Below are 21,832 nucleotides of genomic sequence, written 5' to 3' on the forward strand. Positions count from 1 at the left end.
AGCATAAATATTGGACCTATATTTACACCAGATCTAATGCTACGAAAGTTATGATTACTGTCAATTTAGTGGAGGCTATAATATTCGGTTAGTAGATCAAAAGGTTTTTTTGGATTCTTAGACCAAACATTTTTAGTGTCCCTTATATATTAATTAACCATAGGATCATTAATATTTTTCTCTATGCTTCGCAAAATTTGAGATAGAAAATTTCAGATTTGAAATTTGATAGAGATTTTGGAATTTCCTATAGAGTCATTAGTATTAAATATGGGTTGGTCCAATAATTTCCAATTAATTTAGTTAAAATCAAGATGTACCTTGATTGCTACTCCAATACATTGACCTACACTGAGAATTTTTTGCAAAAAGCTGTACTACTCCGTCAAAATGAAATACGAAATAACTAAAAAATTTATTTTGGTCAACTTTTGGTACTAAAATCAGGAAGTAGCTTCAAATTAGGTCTATAGCAAAATATGGGGACATATTGATCATTTTATTTGCATGGAGGTTACCTTCACTATGAACTCAAAAAAAGCAAACTTCCAAAGTTTTTTGGGAAATAAACTTAAAACGTAAGAAATACTTGAAATCTGTATATTCTGTTATATTGGGGCTATATCCAAAAAGTGGACAGATTTGACACATATTTTGTAACAATTATTCAATCTTATGTTTTAGAAGTATAGACCAACATATTTTAGACCCTTTGTATTTCGTTAAGGCTACATAAGTTTCGCCCTAAGAACCCAAAAATCTGTTGGGGTTTTGATCTACTAACCGAATGCTATCACCTTCACTTGTAATTTCTCTCACATACTCCAAATTTCTTTTTCCTTTTACTCAGCACAGCCATAAGTACCCCTTTTGTTCCAAACTTCCGAAGTTTTTTGGAAAATAAACTTAAAACGTAACAAATATTTGAAATCTGTATATTCTGTTATATTGGGGCTATATCCAAAAAGTGGACAGATTTGACACATATTTTGGAACAATTATTCAATCTTATATTTTAGAAGTATAGACCAACATATTTTAGACCCTTTGTATATCGTTAAGGCTACATAAGTTTCGCCCTAAGAGCCCAAAAATCTATTGGGGTTTTGATCTACTAACCGAATGCTATCACCTTCACTTGTAAGTTCTCTCACATATTCCAAATTGCTTTTTCCTTTTACTCAGCACAGCCATAAGTACCCCCTTTGTTCCAATTCTCATATCACTTTACCCAATGACTATTTAAAATACAGATTTCAATTTTTTTAATTTGCCGTTTTTATGTTCAATTTTCGAAAAATGGAGTAAGTGTAACTTCCACGCACTTACAACGACTGACATTTTACAGCTCACAATTCTAGCTTTATTTTTTCAATTTATACCATAGTACAGCATTTAGTAGATGCCTGTTCTTTTAGATCCTTTTTATTAAATTTCGAAAAACTCATCCGTATCACACCGTCAACATCTTAAACACCCTCCCTCAAACCCGCCAAAAAAAATTATAAAAACCGCCACAATTGACATCACTAAAGAGCAACGTTTGAGAGATTGAGAAAAAAGGAACTCAACCCATGACATCATTGCTGGATGCCATGGCACACTACCCTCCAAATGAAAGTAGCGGAAAGCGGAGCAAAACAAAATGGACAAACAAAGAAAAACAACAACAAAACAAAGCGTTAAAAAGGACTGCACAGCAGAACGCACAAAATTGGAAATCCAAATTCAAGATGAGAACGACATAGGCAGAGCGATTATTAGTTCATTGTCGGCTGTGAAAGCAAGTGGTGGTCAGTGCAAAGTGAAAAAGAAGAGAAACGACAACGCAGTAAAGAGTGAAGTGAAGTAAATTGGTGTTTTTTTATTCTAAAGAAAAAAAAATAGGAAAACTGCACTGAATGTGATGTTCGATATTTGTTATTTTGTGTATTTCCTCCTGTAGTGAAAATACAATTAAAATAAACAATTTTCTTCAAATTTCCCGTCACAAAACGAGATTAGGGGAAGATGAGTTGCCAATTGTCCTTTTACAAAGTGCTCTTGAGCATAGTTAACACCGTGTTATCGGTACGTATGAGCAATTTTGAAATATATACGCACTTCATCAATTTTTTAAATACTCTCCAGTAATCATACGCCAAGTGGTTTGAATATTTATTTAAACTTTGTGTATTCATTTTCCTTTTCTTTACAGTTACTTGGCATTGGTCTGATAGCATTGTCTGTGTATGAATTGAATTCCTCTACACCTGGCACCTTCGAACATGTAGCTGTGGTAGTGCAAATATTCATTGGATCCTTTATTATACTCACCTCATTCACGGGCTGTATTGGAACTTGTCGTCATTCCTTGAGTCTAGTATGGAGTGTGAGTATTTTCCTGACACAAAAAAGAGAGAGAGATGGAGAGCAGTATGAGTTCACTTTATTTAAAACAACAACTTTCCTTTTTCGTTTGTTTACTTTCCGTTTTGATGCGTGGCGATGATGCGTTTGTTTTTATTGTGACCCCCTTTACGACCTGCCAAACCGTATTCCGACACTTAGTATGTCATGTGTGTGGGATTTTTGTTGGCATTCCAACTTTACATTATTGTGGCAGCCCATTCCACCGACTACGTTTTAAATGCCCGTAATGATTTTAATAATTTGTGGTCGAATTACACTCTCAATGAAGACCGGATTTCGAGTATAGAAACAAGTGTAAATATTTCCTAAAGCGTTTTGCCATCCGAGAATGGGATAACAATCATTAATAATTCAATTTCAGAATCACTGCTGCGGCCGAAATAATTCATTGGACTATGAACACATCGTTGGAGCAATACCGAAAAAATGCTACCTTAACCAGGAGAGAACACTTGAGAACCTCTTCAAGGATGGCTGTTTGGAGGTTCTCGAAGAGAATGCATCGAAAAACAGTCAAATTGGTTTGACAGTGAAATGGATTATCTTCTTCCTGGAAGTATGTATACCATTGAAGTAATTTGACCTTGACATCATTTTGTGCTGCTCTAAGATTTGTTGTTGCATGTTTTTGTTTTCGATGAGAACGTTTTAGAACTCAAGTCAGTAGCGTAGTATGTTTGGCAATATATCTTTCGCAAGGGTGTTTGGTTGTAGAATGTGGTAATAGCATTTTCAACTCATCCCTCATAAGTGTCATAACATGCTTAAAACGTAAATTTTATTAGTGAAAAACCAGATATAAAACACAAAGTGTGGATTAAAACAATTCAAAACCAGTAAGGAAAAATCATAAGACCGGCGGGTCCTATCATATTATACCCTACACATATATACATATTTAATAGAGCTCCCATAACAAAGAGGTTATATTGCGATTTTTTTGTTTTTTTGCTTTTTTTTAAGTAAATCGTACCACCTATCAACCTGTGGCTTTAGAGCAAATATAATTTGATTTCGGAGGGAACTAATATATGGAAAGGATATCCAATTCCGAATCGATTTTCACCAAACTTGACGGAGACATTTTGATCATTTATACCAAATAACATTGCTATATGCACTCATTGTTGTGGAGTGCATATTACGAATGTAATGAATGTAAACACCTAATCAGATGTAATATATATATGGGAGCTACAGCTATATCTGAACCGATTTTCACCATATTTGATGTACTAGCTTCTAAACTGAATTCGGTCGGATGTGCTGAAATTCACGTCATTTGTTGTGAGATTAAAAATTTGGCGCACAATTAACCCGAAATAGGCTGGAGATATATATGGGAGCTATATCCAAATCCAAACCGATCTTGATAAAATTTGATAGATGTATTTCTGGACTGTATCTAATATCTTAAAACACCAAATAGGATGAAACATATATATGGGAGCTATAGCTATATCTAAACCGATTTTCATCAAATTTGACGTACTTGAATTGGGTCGGATGTGCAAAAATTCATGTCATTTGGACTGATACTAACTTGTTACGCTCTGAGATAATTAGAGAAAAACAACAAGATTTTGGCTTAAAAATATCAGAATCTTTTTATACCCTCCACCATACTATAAAGGGTACATTAATTTTATCATTCCGTTTGTAACTCCTCGAAATATTCATGTCAGACCCAACAAAGTATATATATTCTAGATCAGCGTAAAATTCTAAGACGATTCAGCCACGTTCGTCTGTCTGTCTGTCTGTCCGTCTGTCTGTTGTAATCACGCTATCTTTCGAACAAATTGAGATAGAAGGCTAAAATTTAGCACACATGTATATTTTGCCAGTAGGCAGATTAAGTTCGTAAATGGGACATGTAGCTCCAAGTTATCATATAGCCCCCATATAACGGTACCTCCCGATATTCGGTATTTTGGTGATTTTAGCGACATTATTTACCGGAATCTTTTCAAATTTGGCATTTGAAGTTCGTAATAGATACTGCAGCATAAAAAAGAAAATGGGTCATGTAGGTCCACGTCTTCGTATAGCCCCCATATACCGTACCCCCCGATATTCGGTATTTTGATGATTTTAGCGACATTATTTACCGGGATTGTTTCAAATTTCACATGTGAAGTTCGTAATGGATACTTCAGCCCATGCCAGAAAATTGTCTGTGCAGGTCCACGTCTTCGTATAGCTCCCATATAACGGTACTTTGATGATTTTAGCTACATTATAAACAGATTTTTCTTCAAGTTCCGCATTTAAATATTGTAATAACTTATGACAAAAGTTGCCTATGCAGGTCCACTTCGTCGTATAGGCATTCGGTATTTTTAAGATTTTAACAGAATTTTTAACGGATTTTATCTTATTTATTTATTTATTTTTTTTTTTGGCAATTGCCATATTTGTACCAAATGGTGGAGGGTATTTAAAGTTCGGCTCGGCCGAACTTAGCTGCTTTTACACTTGTTAGGTGGATAAAATGGATGCACCAAAACTCATACATTGAAACTATGCTGCCCAAATTGCTTCACTAAGCCCATTTACTCATTCATTTTTATATTTTCGACAAATATTTTCCAAATTCTTCATATCTTTTTCAACTTTTATGTATACGAAGAGATCCCAATATTTTGCGATCTATTTCTTAACATTTAATATAGACCTTTCAACATTTATAGAGAGCTATGGATTACCTCAAGTAACATTATTCCAAAACGTGGATCATGTTATTAAAACAAATGGATACTACTTATTTTACAGAAGAAAATTGTCTGTACACATCCACCTCTTCGTATGGTCCCCATATAGCGATGCCTCTAATATTCCTATTTTGAGAGTTTTAGCTACATTTTTTAACAGAATTGTCACAATCTTGCTATTGAAAGTTTGTTATTCAATATAATTGTTATTCCCTTGACAATTTCTGTATATTTTTTACTCGACGCCATATTGTGGTACAGGGTATTTTGTGTTTGTGTAATTGTTTGTAACCTGCTTAAGAAACCGAGATAGACCTATAGTTTCTTTGATGATCTCCATAGAACCACGTTTTAGTCGATGCAGTCAGTTTATCCATCATTCCATGTAAAAAAAGGACAGGTCGCGTTTATTGTCCGATCAATATGAATTTTTCCAAAAATCATTAGTTTGCTTAATGACGTACACTATTGAAATTGGTTATATTCGGTCCAAGTTTAGTTTATTGTTCTCCATCTGTATAATATTTGTCCTAATACGACGGATTTTTGTACATATGACCGATTTCAACATAGAAGCAAATTTGTAGAATTTGGTGAACATCGGTACAGATATGGCTACAGCTTTCATGCATATGTTTCATCCGAATTAATATTTAAACACTCCACCACCGTAATATGCACTACATAAAAACGATATTCGGTAAAATGGCTTAGAATAACACAATTTTATTGAGTTCGGAGCAGATTTGGGTATAGCTCCCATATATAATTTCACCTTCATTGTACACTAAATGATTATATCAGCCCAAATTGAATAGAATGTGTCATATTTGATGAAATTCGGTTCAGATATAGATATAGCTCAAATATATATGTTTCATCCGATTCGGTATTTAAGTTGCCCACATCCGTAATAGGCACTCCACAATAATAATATTTGGTGTCACATGTCAGATACAGCTTAGAAATGCCTGTGCCAAATTTAGTTGAAACCCAATGCACTCTATAGCCATTGTATTAGATAGGAAGGGTACAAATGCCTCCGTCATATTTAATGGAAACCGATTCGGAGTATGATAGACCTCCCATATACTAGTTCCATTAGTTTTAATATAATAAAAGCTTTAATACAATAATACGCATTATTTGTTACGGGTAGCTCTACTAATTATGCATAGTAGTCTAGGGTATCATATAGTCGACACCGCCCGACTTTGATCTTTCTTTACTGGTTAATATATTCGAATTTCTGTTTTTTAGGTAAGATTTGGAATTTTGATACAAATAAATTTTGTAGAGTGTGTTGACTTTCTACGATCCCGTGTTAGTATTTCCCACTTATTAGTCAAGATGAAGAATTTGTGAATTTTTATTCAAGATAATATATTTAAATGAACTTGTAAAACATTTTAGCAATTCAAGAAAAAAAATCAAGCGTTTTATACAAAACAATTTTGTGGGAGGTTTTTGTGAAGAACAGTAAATATGGTTGTGTTGAAACTCTAATTTTAGAAAACCAAGCGCAGCCAATGTTGGTTTATATGTTTCGGAAAACGAGGAAAAAACTTCGCAAAGGCGAATGGGATAGGTAACCAATTTCAGGATCAAATACAAAGTAAAATGCCGACAAAAGCAAATGAAAAATACTTACTATCTCAAATAATCAACGAGATCTGGCTCTGGGTTGCTGGAAGTATCCTTGCTTCTTTGATGAAGCTGTCAAAGTCCCTCTTCCTTTAACAACCTCTTCGATTGTTAAACTCGCTGCGACTCAAAGCTGCCAATAATAAAACTGATGTTATGCCTATAATGACAATCAAGTACATAGTTTGTATGCTATTTTAGTAATGAATAAACCTTTCCTCACCGACATTTCAAACTATTTCCAGTATTTATATCAAATTTTTCGAAATAAGATAAAATTATTTAACTTTTGTTGGAATCTAGTAAACTTTGAAAACCAATGGTCTGAACCACATAAGCTGTAATCTAATGACATTACTGTTGAAAAAATACTGTGCTGCAGTCTGACGAACTGATGTAGTCTTTTGAATCTCAAAGGGGCTCACATTCATGATATGTGAGTCTCTTCTTTATTCTATATTCAATAAGGTTTTTATACCCTACACCACAAGGTGGTCAGGGTATTATGTCTTTGTGCATTTGTTTGTAACAGGCAAAAGGAAACAAGTAGACCCATAGTTCCTTTTGATGATCTGCATAGAATCACATTCTGAGTCGATTTATGCATGTCCGTCCGTCTGTCCATTTATTTTTGTAAACAAAGTACAGTTCGCATTTATTGCCCTATCCAGATGAAATTTTGCACAAATCATTTGTTTGGCCCAAGGACGAACCCTATTGAAATTGGAGATAATCGGTCAAAATGTAGATATAGCTCCCATATATATCTTCGTCCGATTTGCCTTTTATTGTGCACCAAACGTGTAATATCAGTCCGAATAGTATGACATTTTGCACGTACAATCAGATTGGACCTGAAAATAAGTATGCCAAATTTGATCGAAATCGGTTCAGATATAGCTATAGCTCCCATATATATTGTTCATCCGATTTGTTATTTTTGTCCTCCGCAGCCGTAATATGCACTCTGTAACAACAATATTTGTGGAAATATACCAAATACAGCTCAGAAATACATTTGCTAAATTTTATCGAGATCGGTTCAGATTTGGATATAGCTCCCATATATAACTCCGTCCGATTTACCTTGGATTGTGCACCAAACGTCTAATATTTGCCCAAATTGGATGAAATTTGGCACTTACGACCGAATTGAGTCTAGAAGCTAGTATGTCAAATTTGGTGAAGATCGGTTCAGATATAGCTATAGCTCCCATAAATATTGTTCATCCGATTTGTCATATTTGTTACCCACAGCCGTAATATGCACTCCGTAACAACGATATTCAGGGAAATATATCAAATACAGCTCAGAAATACCTTTGCCAAATTTTATCGAGGTTGGTTCCGATTTGGATATAGCTCCCATATATATTTTTATCCGATTTCAAATTAATTGTGCATCAAATGAGCAATACAAGTCCGAATTTAAAAGATACAAATGCTTTGGATTATTTAGTTATTTGAACCTTAAATTATAATTATAATCATAGCGTGTATGATTGAATTCTCCCATAAAAACTTTTAATTGTTATGCGCAGCTCTACTAAATTTGCAAAGTGGTGTAGGGTATCATAAAGTCGGCCCCTCCCAACTTTAAGACTTTCTTTACTGGTTTGTTAGTAGATAATATCTGTAGTAATTTTTTAATGGAAATAAGCACCTAATTTCTGGTAACGGCCTATTTTATGTGTTTGGAAGGACCTAATCACAATATCCGACTGTTCTTTAATGCCCACAATCATAAGAGGGGGGTAAACTATTTAATTACTTGTAATACCTCAAACTATTGGGAATCCCGATAGTGAAATTCTACATTTAACTATGTCATCTGCCGGCCGTCAAGGGACAGATGTTATGACATTATTTAAGATAGATGCTTGAAATTTGCACAGACGTATACATCATTCTTACGATGATTGATATTGAGGGAGGTATATCAGTCCTCGTTAAGGTATAGTCCTCAAATAATTCCACTACCTGATACTCGTAATTTTGGATAAATCTGTCACTTTCGACCGAATAAGCTCTAATATTTAGATTTGAGGAATTTTTTTCAAATCTAAATATTAACATTGGCTCACCGCGGTAGCGGACTATTTCGGCGGGCCCAACAGACAAAATTAGTTTTTTTTCGAAACAAAATACTTCAAAACTTACCAGACTAATTCGGTGTATTGGTTCTCTTTTAGGCACAATCTTATTATAACGGTATCTGCAGACTTTAAATATTTTGATGTTTTGAGAAGCATTTTCCAGGCAAATTAGTATTTTAGCGTTTCAGGTTCATATAGGGTATATCTTAAAATCCGGAACATCAGTGATTACAATCTCGATTTTCGACAAAATGGGCTATAATTTAAAATTTGAATTATTATTGAATGTACATTTGCTATACGAAAATAAAATGCCCACGCTTTGATATAAGCTCCACATAAATATGTTGGTCAACCTCCATCTTATTGGGCAATAATTTGATTTTCTTTGCTTTTTGAATGTGTAATCAAACACAAAACACAAAAAAAAATATTAAAAAATGTGCAATTCAAAATTGAAATTCAAATTGAAAAAAATTTCACGGCATATACAAATTTGACAAAAAATAAAAAAATATATGACAAAATGTGACTAAATTATTCATATTTTTACTAACGTATTTTTACGCGATTTTATTGTTTTCTGTCAAGAGAAGTATTGAAAAATTAGCTAGGGATAAAGGCATTGAAATTCCAAACTTTGCAAGAACTTACACCACAACAGAAAGAAAATAGACTCAAAAGAGCTAAAGAGTTGCTCCGCTTGGCCGAAAGTGGTGAACTGCCGAATTTGGTTTTCTCCGATGAGAAAACATTCGTTGTCCAGCAGTTTGTAAACAAATAAAATTATCGTGTTCATTTGCCAAAGAGGCCAGCTGAAAATGTTGACCTTCGGTTGGCCACCAGAACTCAAGCGCTGGCCATGGTAATGGTGTGGGCCGCCATAACAGCCGATGGTCGCTCTCCGCTCGTATTAATCGACCGTGGCATCAGCATAAATGCCGAATATTATGGCGAAGATATTCTGGAGGGTGTATTAAAGTCTTGGGCACGCAAACATTTTGACCGCAGACCTTGCAGACCAAGAATGGTTACAAAATCAGGTTCCTCGTATCATTTCCAGCGCACAATGGCCACCAAAATGTCTGGATACCAATCCGTTGAATTATTGTGTCTGGAGTATTTTGGAAAGCAAGGTTGGCACTAAAAAATACCAAATTGTCGATCACCTCAAGCAAGCACTTCGCCGGGAATTCATTCAATAAAATTTAAAAAAATGGCATTTGACTTGTTTACCTTTTTTATCTCACCCTGTATATATATATATATATATATATATATATATATATATATATATATATATATATATATATATATATATATATATATATATATAGATGTGAGCAATTGAATCTCATAATCTCACTTTTAATATGAGAACTGAAAAAAAAACTTTATCAAAGAAGAAAATTTCTAGGGAAGTTCACAAAATCGAAAGCAAACAATGCTTGGTTAATAATTATTTGAGTTTTAATTCATAGCCAAGTGTCCTACCTTCGGCACTTTACTATATGTGAAATATATATGATAATAATGTTATATAATATATATATCTAATATAATTAAATATTTAACTTAAACTCTTTGTCTCTTTTTAGTTATGTGCCTTAGGATTAGCATCCTTGCTGGGAATAAACTTGCGTAACAAACGCCGAAGGAAACAATTCGAAAATTAGTCAAATACTGACTTTGTCGAATCTAATGAGGAATATACAAACAAATAAAACGTATTTATATTTTTGACTCTTTATTTTTGTTAAAATATATTTTAATTGTATCGAATGCAAAACGGAATCGTAAATTATTGATATATTTATAAAAAAAATAGAAACACACACACGTAAAAAGGGATGACAGGTCACTAAAAAGTACCTACAAATAATAAAAAAACAACAACCAAAGATATACATAAATATTTATTTATTTATTTATGAAGCGTGAATTGTATTTTTATGATTTTATATATTGCCATATAAATGTTATAAACCTACAAACATACATGCAAACATTCAAATCATATTATGTACAACATGTTATTTACATATACGAAGTATATAAGTGAATATTTGTTATTTGATTCACAACTCTATATACATATGACGGTATGAACAAAAAAAAATAAAACAAAATATATATCACAGACTTATTTTATATAAGAAAATATATTAATGAAAATAATATAAAACTAAATAATTGTGTTTACATTAATTAAACATATTGGCCTTGGTGTATGTTTAGGTGATGGTGAATAGTTCAATAAACCCTAGAATCGTGGAAAAAACCTCCATTGCGCATAGGAGCCGTACTTTCATGGAGTCTTCTCGATCAGTTCTTTACACCAGATATTGTGTTGTTGGAAATATTAAGATATGTGAAATTTTATGACAATCCGATTTATATTTCACATTTCATAACAGTTATAATTGTTCCAAATGTTTACCCTTTGTGGGGGAGAAGAAGGAGTGAGCCGATACATCGCAACTTGACATCAGACCTTGCGTTAGAAAAAATATTCAGATTTGTGAAATTTAAGGAGAATTGGATGTTTATTTTGTGTTTCATAAGAAATTTACCCGTTGGGGGGAGGTATTAGAAGGAAGGTATTAGAATATTTAGAAATATTGGAATATGCAATTAATACAATTGGACTCTAATTTCACATTTTATAAGTGTTGAGATTACTCAAAATGTTGACCCTTTGTGAGGGAGGTACTAGAAAGAGTCAGTCTATATTGCCCATTTTCACACCTCACCTAGCACAGATACGAATATTAGGATTTTCAAAGTTTGAACAAAACTGGATGATCATTTCTTGCTCTGTGAGGTAAATTATTTTCTTTTAAAAATTTTGATCTCTTGTGAGTGAGGTACTAGAAGGAGTGGATCGATGTTGCCTATATCCAAACCGATGTAAGTTTGACAATAATACTACGAAGTACCAAGTTGGGACCAAATCGGATACTCCCTTCCAGAGTTATCGTGCCCACCAGCCAAACAGACAGACAGACGGACGGACATCCCTAGATAGCCTACAAATGTCCTGAAACGCGTTTAGTCCTAGGGTCTAAAGCTGTTATTTTGATGAGGCACGTTTTGGCCTAAATGATATATACCCATATGGCTGAGGATGTACAAAGTACCATTATACTGGATTTTCCATCCCTGCTCCACACACACAATCAGCACCATTGTAAAACAACATATTCTGAGAGTTATAAGGGTGGGAGGATTGTAAACTTACATATTATATTCTTGTTGGATGAAAAAAGTAAATATCAAATGATGTTCCGATATAAGTCTTATACAACGGTATCTGCCAACTAATGATGGCTGTAATCATTTCAAACGCCTTAGTTATCTCGTTATACCCTCCACCATACATAGTATGCAGGGTATATTAAGTACGTCATTCCGTTTCCGAAATAATAATTTTAGATCCAACAAAGTATATATATTCTTGATCAGCGTAAAAATCTGCTGTAATCACGCTACTGTCAAAACGAATTAAGATAGGAAGCTAAAATTTTGAACAGATCTGTCTTTTTTCTGCAGCAGGTCAAGTTCGAATGATGATTTTAGCCACATTTTTCAATGGAATTTTCTGAAATTGCACACAAGGAGTTCCGTCTGAGTACTTTATCCCCTGAAATAGAATTGTCTATATAGGTCCACAATATCGTATATCCCCAATATATCGGCACCTTCCGATATTCGGTATTTTTAAGATTTTAACAAAATTTTTAATGGATTTTATTTATTTATTTATTTTTTTCTTTAATTTCGTAATTCATCCCAAATAGTGCAGGGTATTCAAAGTTCGGCCCGGCCGAGCTTACTGTTTTTTTACTCGTTTCAATTGAATGGGATAAAATTTTGCATTATGTAATTGTTAGGTCAACTGTCATTAACTTAAGTTCCTTAACTTCCCACCGTTAAGATCTAAAATATTACCTTTTTGACTCCGATGAATCCTCCATTTTTTAACCTCGTTAATTATGATACTTCCGACTTCCCCAAAAACTTACAAATCCCATAACCCTTGTCACTGTGCAATGAAACAAATTCGTATTCACCACATTAGGCAACAAATTTCCTATGTCCCAATGCTATTATCTCTCTCTCTCCCTCTCTGTTTATATGAACCATTCTCTAGTACATGTACAAAGGCAAGAAGTGTGCGAATCATTCATGTGGATATCTAAAGGAAAATACTACAACCGACAGTTGGTTCATTCGCCCGACGCGTCAGCCGGTGTCGTCACTCATTATCCACTTGGTCAGCCAGTCACACGATTGGTTCTAATGTAAGAATACAGAATACAAATTGAAACCAACACAAATGTAATGGCTGTGAGTGTGGTTAATTATGGTTACTGTGAGTGTGGTATTTTTGGAAAATCTTGGCATATTTCAGAAAAGCCGCGGACACACACACGCCGCAGAGAGCAGTGGATGACCACAGCAAAATCAAAAGGAAAACGCCAATTCACATTTTGGTGTTTTCGCATTTTCTCCGCCTGAGTTGATTCATTTAAATATTCGCTCGTTTGCCGTCAAGACGTACGTTGGCCGGCGCGTACAACATTCGTCCGTTTCGAACAAACATACGTACATATATAACCAAAGAATTTCGCGAAACAAATTAACCACAATTCATTGAAAAGCATCTTCGCAGTTGTTCCCTTCCGCCCGCGATCCGATCGTATTGCCGATTAATTGATCAAAATGCATTTGAGTCGCACCTGTCTGCAGTGGACGGTCATCGTCTTCAATACAATGAGTGTTGTAAGTGTTCCTCATCTCCCCTCCCAAACCAATGAATCAATGATACTGCAAATCAAGTGAACCAAAACTGATAACGGCATTCGAATAATGAACAATAAATTGATGAGAAATTTTGGGAAATTAGAATGCAATGGATGTGTGTGCGTGCGAGTGTGTGGAAAACTATTGTCTAATTTTAGAGAAAATATAAATTAAAATTTATGTCACAATCGTATTAAAATCATATTCGCACAGACATACGTACATACGAAAGTACGTATGTAAAGATGATTATGCCATACTTCTGAAAAAAAAAAAACATTTTCACGGCCCCGTGTATGGGTGAAAAAATACGAAAATGGGAGAATGAAAAACATAAACAAATCGCATTTTGTTTATTGCCTCATTTCGAATATTATTTTTTCCAAACAGCTACTTTTTCATCAAAAACAAATTTCGTTTTCATTGCTAATTGATGGAAATTTTGAAAATTCATGGTGCGAGAGAGAAGTGATTTTGGTTCGACGCGCAAACTTTTGACACGTGGTAAATTTTGAAAAATAATAAATACCTTGAAATATCTTAGTGCATACGTCTGATAATAATTGGGAAAGCCATGTGTTTTCGATTTTCCCACAGTCATTGGAGCTCTTTATTTCAAACTAATAATTGGTATATATTTCGCAAAAACTAATGATATTCATATATAAACAAAATATTTGATGGGTAAACAAATTTTTGCAATTGAACAAAAGAAAAGTATTTCAAATAAAGGCATGAATCAATACCAATAAATGTAAATTAAAGAAATAAACTAGTGGAATGCAGACCTAGAAATAACAAGATATCATAAAATTATTAAAAGCCAATTAAGAAAGTGAAAAGTTCTACCAAGTCTCATAACCCGAAAGGAATCGAAACTTTTTAAAGAAATATGTCCCTTTATGTTAGCGAACATTCCATATTTGAATTAAATTTCATTTTCTTAGAGTTGTTACCAAGCAATATCTCTAAAATCCTATTTAAGGTACCTCCTAATTTATGTTAATGTACGAGTTTTTCGCACATATTCGAACCGAATCTGCTGAAAGATAGCATTTACTTTTGACTCTCGGAATGTCAAAGTTCATATATTCTCCACCATACTATGGAGGGTATATTAACTTTGCCATTACGTTTGTAACTCCTTGAAATACTGATGTCAGACCCAACAAAGTATATATATTCTTAATCAGCGTAAAATTCTTAGTCGGTTTAGCGGTGCCCGTCTGTCTTTGTGTGTACTCACGCCCATGGACCAATATTTTCGTTTAGTCCTTTTGGTGATCTCCATTGAATTTTTGGCCCTAGGCGAGCCCTATTGAAGTAAGTGGTTATCGATTCAGATTCGAGCATTGCTCCTATATACAGGATAAGATAAAATAACAACAACAAAGTCAAACGCCATAGTTTTTAATTTTTTTTTTAGTTTCATTAAATGAAAGCAAAAAATGTCGGAAATAGCATCAAATTTTAGAATAAGTTTGGATTTGCTCGAATTGGTCACCTTTGGCCCGAATTATGGCCTTCAAACGGCCAATGGAACCGTCACAGCAAGGTTAGCACTAAAAAAATACCAAAGTTTCGATCACCTCAAGCAAGCGCTTCGCCGGGAACTGGCCAAAATACCGCAGAGCAACATTCGGGCAGGGAATGTATAGCCCCCATACAACGGTTTTCATATAAACGGAGTTTTTGACGACATTTTCTTAACATTTTGCATGTTCCTTCCAATTGGTAGAGGATATCAAAAGTTCGACCCGGCCGAACTTAACTGCTGTTTTACTTGTTTCCACCCGATTTCGCACTTTGAGCAAACTCTTAGTCTATTTCGAGAAATTCGATTTTCACTCAAACAGGAGACACCCGGGACCGGACTCTCATACTAAACAAAACTTGGCCTGTCCTTTAAACATTATCATTCTAGTTGTATTAGCATTCTATTGCACAGCCTGTCCCGCCTGAGTCCTCGCTAAGGGTATTGGGTTGCTCCAGAACTGCAAGAATGTAGATGTTTTTACTACAATAACCGATTTTTCCTTTATGATATCAAAATTATTGCAAAACTAGAAGATTCTGGCAGGTACTTGAACAGAGCCTATGGTTATAATTGGAACCATGTTTATTATCCAAAAGCAAAATAGGTCTGTACGAGTCGCTTTTGCTTTAGTAGATTGGGAATCCGATTCATTACCCAGGCTTCAGGAAAGACATAAGTGGCGAACGGCTAATGACTTTTGTGAGGCGCCTCCGGTAACATTATCAACGCTTTGAATGACTTCCCAATGAGAGTTGTTGTGTTTATCATTTATAAGACTAATGTATATCGTTTAATCAGCTATAAACGTTCTAAAGCAATTGTTATCCAAACACATATGGTTGTTGTATTGATTTTGCCATAGGGCCCATTTTTGTAGAGTTTGATTTGGTCTTTTCATTAGTAACTCTTTAATTAATTTATTGGCTTTCAGTACCTAATTTCCATCCTTAGGTCTGAATGCTTAGATTTTGAAATGAGGTTAATTAACACCTCACTACTTCCCTTGTCATATGCACATAACTCAATTTCAAACATCTTTTGGCAAGCGCTACAAACTCATGCATTAGTCAGCCTAGACCCACCTCTTGACGAATGAAGTTTTTCCAATAACATTTTTGTTATTTCTTCCCTCATATTCAGACATAAGTGTGTATGTATTTAATTAGCTAAAAAGGCTATGTGTGTATTCCCAATCCCCAATATGCAGCAATTGTTAATTCTATGTTACTTCGTAGAGAAACTTAATACGGAAATTAATTAGCCAAAAGAACAGTTGGTTTTTTCTTCATTTTCGTCCTGGGAGAAATACGTTGGCATTAAAATATGTTAAATGTTAATTCTGTGACGAATATGCACACGTGTATTTTCGTATTTAATATATAAGAACACTGACACAAGTGACTTTTCGTTTTTTCTCTTTTTTAATACTCTACTGAGTTTTTCTTGTAATTTAGAAAAAATGGATTGCTAAGTGTAATAAACATTAACCAGCAAGGAAAGGTCAAAAGTCGGGCGGGACCGACTATATACTCCACTTTGCGTATTTAGTAGAGCTCACGTAACAAAATAGTTTATATTGGGAATTTATGTTAAGTAGATCATGCCAACCACGAATCTTGTTTGAATGCGTATCATGGCTTTGGAGTAGTCACAATTTGGATACTATATCCAACTCTGAATCGATTTTCAATAAAATAGACAATAGATAAAGGCTTTTACACCTCTAGTATAAATAACATTGCTGTATAGTGCATGATATGACTTTGATAAGAACTATATTGAAACCAGTAAAGAAAGACCAAAGCCTGGGTGACTTTATGATACCTTACACAACTTCCCATATAGAGTAGAGCTACATATAACAAATAAACTTTTTTATGGGAAATTTATGAGAGTTTAATCATAGCAACTATAATCGTTAAAGCAATTATAATGTAAAGTGGAAATAAAACTAATATCTGACAGACTTCTATCATATTCTATCAAATTTGACGAAGGCATTTGTATCTGAAACAATATTAATCAAAATCTATCCTATTTAAACTGATATTACACTTTTTAGGCACAATAAACGTGTAATCGGATGTAGGTATATATGGGAGCTATATCCAAATCTGAACCGCTCTCTGTAAAATTTTGCATATGTATTTATTTGCTGTATCTGATAGGTGGCGCTGTTTTGGTGAGGGACTTAAACACAAATGAAACATATATACAGAGTGAGATGAAAAAACTGCAAACAACTTCAGAATGCTGTCATTTCCAAGCCACTCGTCCGCAGCTGTTAAAATTATTCCAATGACAGCTCATTATATTGTTTACAAGCGTACAAAAGCATTTTGGTGAGAATTTTCCAGAAAAAAGTTATACGTGATGGAACTCAAGCGTGATGCTGTGATTTCTTTATATTTGGCTGGAAAACCACAAGTGGCTATCGTTAGAGCACTCCTGCATTTAAATGTAACTTTTGTGTCTCGCACCATCGCTCGTTATCGTGATACTGGTAGCGTAGCCCGACGACAAAGAAATGGACGAAAAAAACAGCAACATCAACAGAAATGGTTCAAAAAGTAAAGAAGCGACTTGATCGAAACCCTCGTCGCAGTGGTCGAAAATTGGCTTGTGGGCTGAACATATCGCAATATTCCATTCGGCAAATATTGCAAAATGAGCTCGGGGTAAAGCCACTGAAATTCAAAAAGTGCAACAGAAAGAAAATAAACTCAAAAGAGCTAAAGAGTTGCATCGCTTGGCCGAAAGTGATGAACTGCCGAATTTGGTTTTTTCCGATGAGAAAACATTTGTTGTCCAGCAGTTTGTAAACAAACAAAATGATCGTGTTTACTTGCCAAAGAGGTCATCTGAAAATGTGCACCTTCGGTTGGCCACCAGAACTCAAGCGCCGGCCATGGTGATGGTGTGGGCCGCCATAACAGCCAATGGTCGCTCACCGCTTGTATTAATCGACATGGCATCATCAGAATAAATGCAGAATAGTATCGCGAAAACATTCTGGAGGGTGTATTAAAACCTTGGACACGCAAACATTTTGGCCGCAGACCGTGGACATTCCAACAAGAATCAGCACGCGCCACCCAAGAATTGTTACAACGCTTCATTTCCAGCGCACAATGACCACCAAAATCTCTGGATACCAATCCGTTGGACTATTGTATCTGGAATATTTTGGAAAGCAAGTTTGGCAATAAAAAATACCAAAGTGTCAATCAAAGGTGGCCAATTCGAACAAATCTAAACTTATTCTAAAATTGGATGCTATTTCCGACATTGTTTGCTTTCATTCAATAAAATTTAAAAAAAATTGAAAATGATGGCGTTTGACTTTGTTGCAGTTTTTTATCTCGCCCTTATTATTTGGGAAATCTCATCTCATTCGGATAATAAATGCTACCTTCATTTTGTTCACAAAAATACGGACTGACATTTATAAATCGACTCAGAAAGTGATTCAATGAAGATCCTCAAGAGTAACTATGGGTCTATCTCGCTTCCTTCTCCATGTTACAAAGAAATGCACAAAGACGTAATACCCTTACCACAATGTGGTGTGTGTATAAAAACTGAGTCCGATGTTATAGAATAACTAAATTTTAGCTACAAAATTTGCAATTTCGATTCGATTTCATCAGCAGTTTTCTTACTGAATTTTACTAATATTTGCTGAATATATTTTTGCAATACTTATTCGAGATAGAGAACGAGAAAAATTCTCTCAGAACCATTGCAATACCATGTGTAAACTGCAATTATGGCCAGGTCGATCGTCCTTAATATCCTTAAAATTGGGCATAGATTTACAAGACGGACATTCCAATTATGAAAATACGAAATATTTTTGTGGTATTTTAGTCCCATTTCATTGGGGCCATGGCAAAACCTAAGTCTAAATTGAATTGAATAATATATGTGACTTCTAGGACTTCAATCGTAAATTGTTTTAATCATTGAAAATAATTCTATCCCGAAGATACCAATATATGGGGCTATTCGACATAAGTGATGAATATTGAAGATTTGTCGTGAAAATATTCCGAATATTCAATATTTGAAGTCCCAACATAGTCCACCAATTAGCCTAGACATGATGCCAATTTAAAAGCCCTGCTTCCCATCAACAATTTCTTATCAAAAATAATGAGTTAGGATAAAATAATGAATTGCCTTACTCGTGTTTGGCAGCTGTAACTATAATCAATTTACTAATCCATTAATTTTAAAAGAACCCGAAATAAAATAGAAAAATGAATGGAAAAAATTATTTTTAGCGTTCATTTTGCCAGGCAGTGCACAACCTTAGGAATTATTGCTAATTACTTGATAATGAAGAGCGTATGTTATCTTATTTCGTATTTTTTAAGAAAAACTTATTATTTTTATCCTACTGATAATGCAGAAAGTAGTTTGTTGACATTACCTTTGAATGGGTTATTCGGCTCATAGAGCTACCATGATAGAATATCTTTAAATCGACTTATAATTCAATATTTCGAGGTGTTGCAAACGGAATTAAAAATCTAATATAATATTAACATTCCATCTAATATTTCTGTCTTCTTTCAGGTTCTTGGTATATTGGCGGCGGTCGCCAGTGTTTTTGAATTGCAAAAGTATTCCTTTGGAACTCCCGATTTCACAGAGAAACTTGTACACATTGGCATTAGCGCCGTATTGGTGATATCGGCTTTCGTTGGATGTTGTGCTGCCGTCAATGGTTCCGTCAAGATGTTGGTGAGCGTAAGTATTCGCCATGAAATCCAAAGTATTTGCCGAGTATAAGGACGTATTAACCAATGTGGACAACCTAGTTCATTGTTACTTTATTGGCTTTGATAGCTTCCCACGTCTGGTGTCTGTGGCGTTACGACGAAGAACGGGTTCGTGTTTCGACGACAAACATGGTCAATTACTATTGGATAGCGGAGACACACGAACAGGGTTACATGGATATTTTGCAGGAAACGGTAGGTTCCTCATATGAAAATGTATGTTGCCATAAACGAATTAATCTTGCTTACATTCATTTGCAGTATGAGTGTTGCGGAAAAACTGGCTATCTGGATTACCACCACAACAGTATGACAGTTCCGGACAGTTGTTACTTTTTCCACAACAACAAAAGGGAATTTTATCCCCACGGCAAGGGTTGTTTGCCGGCGGTGTTGGAGGCGTATATGAATATATATCGAACAGAGAAATGGACCCATGTCGGCTTAATGGGATTTGAGGTAGGTATTGTTGAAGTACTTTTATCATCTGGAAAATTTCAATTTGTTTCTAATCGTTCTTTTCAGGGTTTTGGCATTACTCTCGCCATAGTTCTGATATTCAATTTGACAGCTGATACTCGTCGTTACAATTATTAAATCTTCCAATTTATTAAAGAAATTTTAGAATTAATCCTTTTTAAATTTAGTTAGACTAGAAATATATTTATGTATGTGTGTTTGTGCCAAACAATGCAATTATTATTCAAAAGAAAACATGATGTTGCATTTTTGATGGATTCTTTAATAGTCCGCTTTAAATTGGACTTTAAATATCCAATCCCAGACTATCATCTTAACTTTACTACAAGTAATTTAATCGAAAATAAATAAGTAATTCACCATGGGAAATATTACACAGTCATTTTTTGGCTGAAATACCTGTAATTTTGGGATTAATTCGAGTGATATGCCTTAACAATTCATCACTGGATACGAAACCTGGCATTTTTGTGAGGATGTATCCTACATTAAGCCTTACGGTCAAAATGTACCTCATCAAAATATCTGGAAGAATTTCATTTCTGGAATTTTACTCAATATGGGGCGGGTATTATAAGTCGATTGGGCCAAATGTTTAGAACACCTTGAAGTATTGTTCCGCGATGTGGGATGTCGATCTTCATATTGGGAGGAGCTATCGATCTAACTATGTGTGTCCGTCTGTCCATGTTCATTTGTAATCACTCTACAGATCACAATTATGACCCGATCGAGTTCGGGTCAGATTGGGGCGTATTGTTTTTGAAGATGATCGCAAAAAAGACGGACATACCTAGCTAGATCGACTCAGTTTGGCGAGATAGAAAGATCTATATACATATTACTTAGTATTAGCCCAATATTTCGAGGTATTACATAATTTTGACCAAATCAAACTTGTAATAGCCCCAACACATAGTGCTGTAAGGTATAAATAACCTCTGTAGCCAACTATCTGCCAGAGAGTACAGTGGATATAATTCCACGTCTTCGTATGCATCCTAATATTCGCTAATTTGTTGATTTTGGCTACATTTTCCCCAGAATTATCCAAAGCTTTCTCTGACAGATCTTCGATCTTCATCTTCAAAATATCGATTATCTGGCCGTACCAATATCTGGGGGCAATATAATTGTTGATGCCTTAATTGCCGCTGGGCTGTTAAAGCGTTCCCTTGTTCTCTTGCATGGCCCCAAAGGAAGAAGCTGCAAATGTTAAATCACAAGATTTCGGTGGCTAATTTTGATCACATCTTGTGTTAATAAAAATAATGGAATCTGCCGATTTTGAAAAGTATCGTGTGCTCGTTTTCGCGTTTTATGAGCTTCATGGTTATTAAAAATGTTTACCCCTTT

At 34.7% G+C, this 21,832-nt stretch overlaps 2 protein-coding genes across 2 annotated transcripts; both read left to right on the forward strand.

Moving 5' to 3' along the window:
• The first annotated feature begins 1,759 nt into the window (after positions 1-1,759).
• On the forward strand, positions 1,760-10,609 carry LOC101900310 (protein late bloomer). The gene is made up of 5 exons (XM_005179638.4): positions 1,760-2,070; positions 2,198-2,371; positions 2,551-2,706; positions 2,774-2,968; positions 10,465-10,609. The coding sequence occupies exons 1-5, from the start codon at positions 2,011-2,013 to the stop codon at positions 10,540-10,542; spliced, it is 663 nt and encodes a 220-aa protein (XP_005179695.2). The 5' UTR covers positions 1,760-2,010; the 3' UTR covers positions 10,543-10,609.
• Positions 10,610-13,319: 2,710 nt separating this feature from the next.
• Positions 13,320-20,687, forward strand: LOC131801677 (protein late bloomer-like). The gene is made up of 5 exons (XM_059120603.1): positions 13,320-13,651; positions 19,791-19,964; positions 20,036-20,191; positions 20,258-20,455; positions 20,522-20,687. The coding sequence occupies exons 1-5, from the start codon at positions 13,592-13,594 to the stop codon at positions 20,591-20,593; spliced, it is 660 nt and encodes a 219-aa protein (XP_058976586.1). The 5' UTR covers positions 13,320-13,591; the 3' UTR covers positions 20,594-20,687.
• The last annotated feature ends 1,145 nt before the right edge of the window (positions 20,688-21,832 follow it).

The sequence above is a fragment of the Musca domestica genome, unplaced genomic scaffold (genome assembly GCF_030504385.1).
Source record: "Musca domestica strain aabys unplaced genomic scaffold, Musca_domestica.polishedcontigs.V.1.1 17, whole genome shotgun sequence".
Classification (NCBI taxonomy): domain Eukaryota; kingdom Metazoa; phylum Arthropoda; class Insecta; order Diptera; family Muscidae; genus Musca; species Musca domestica.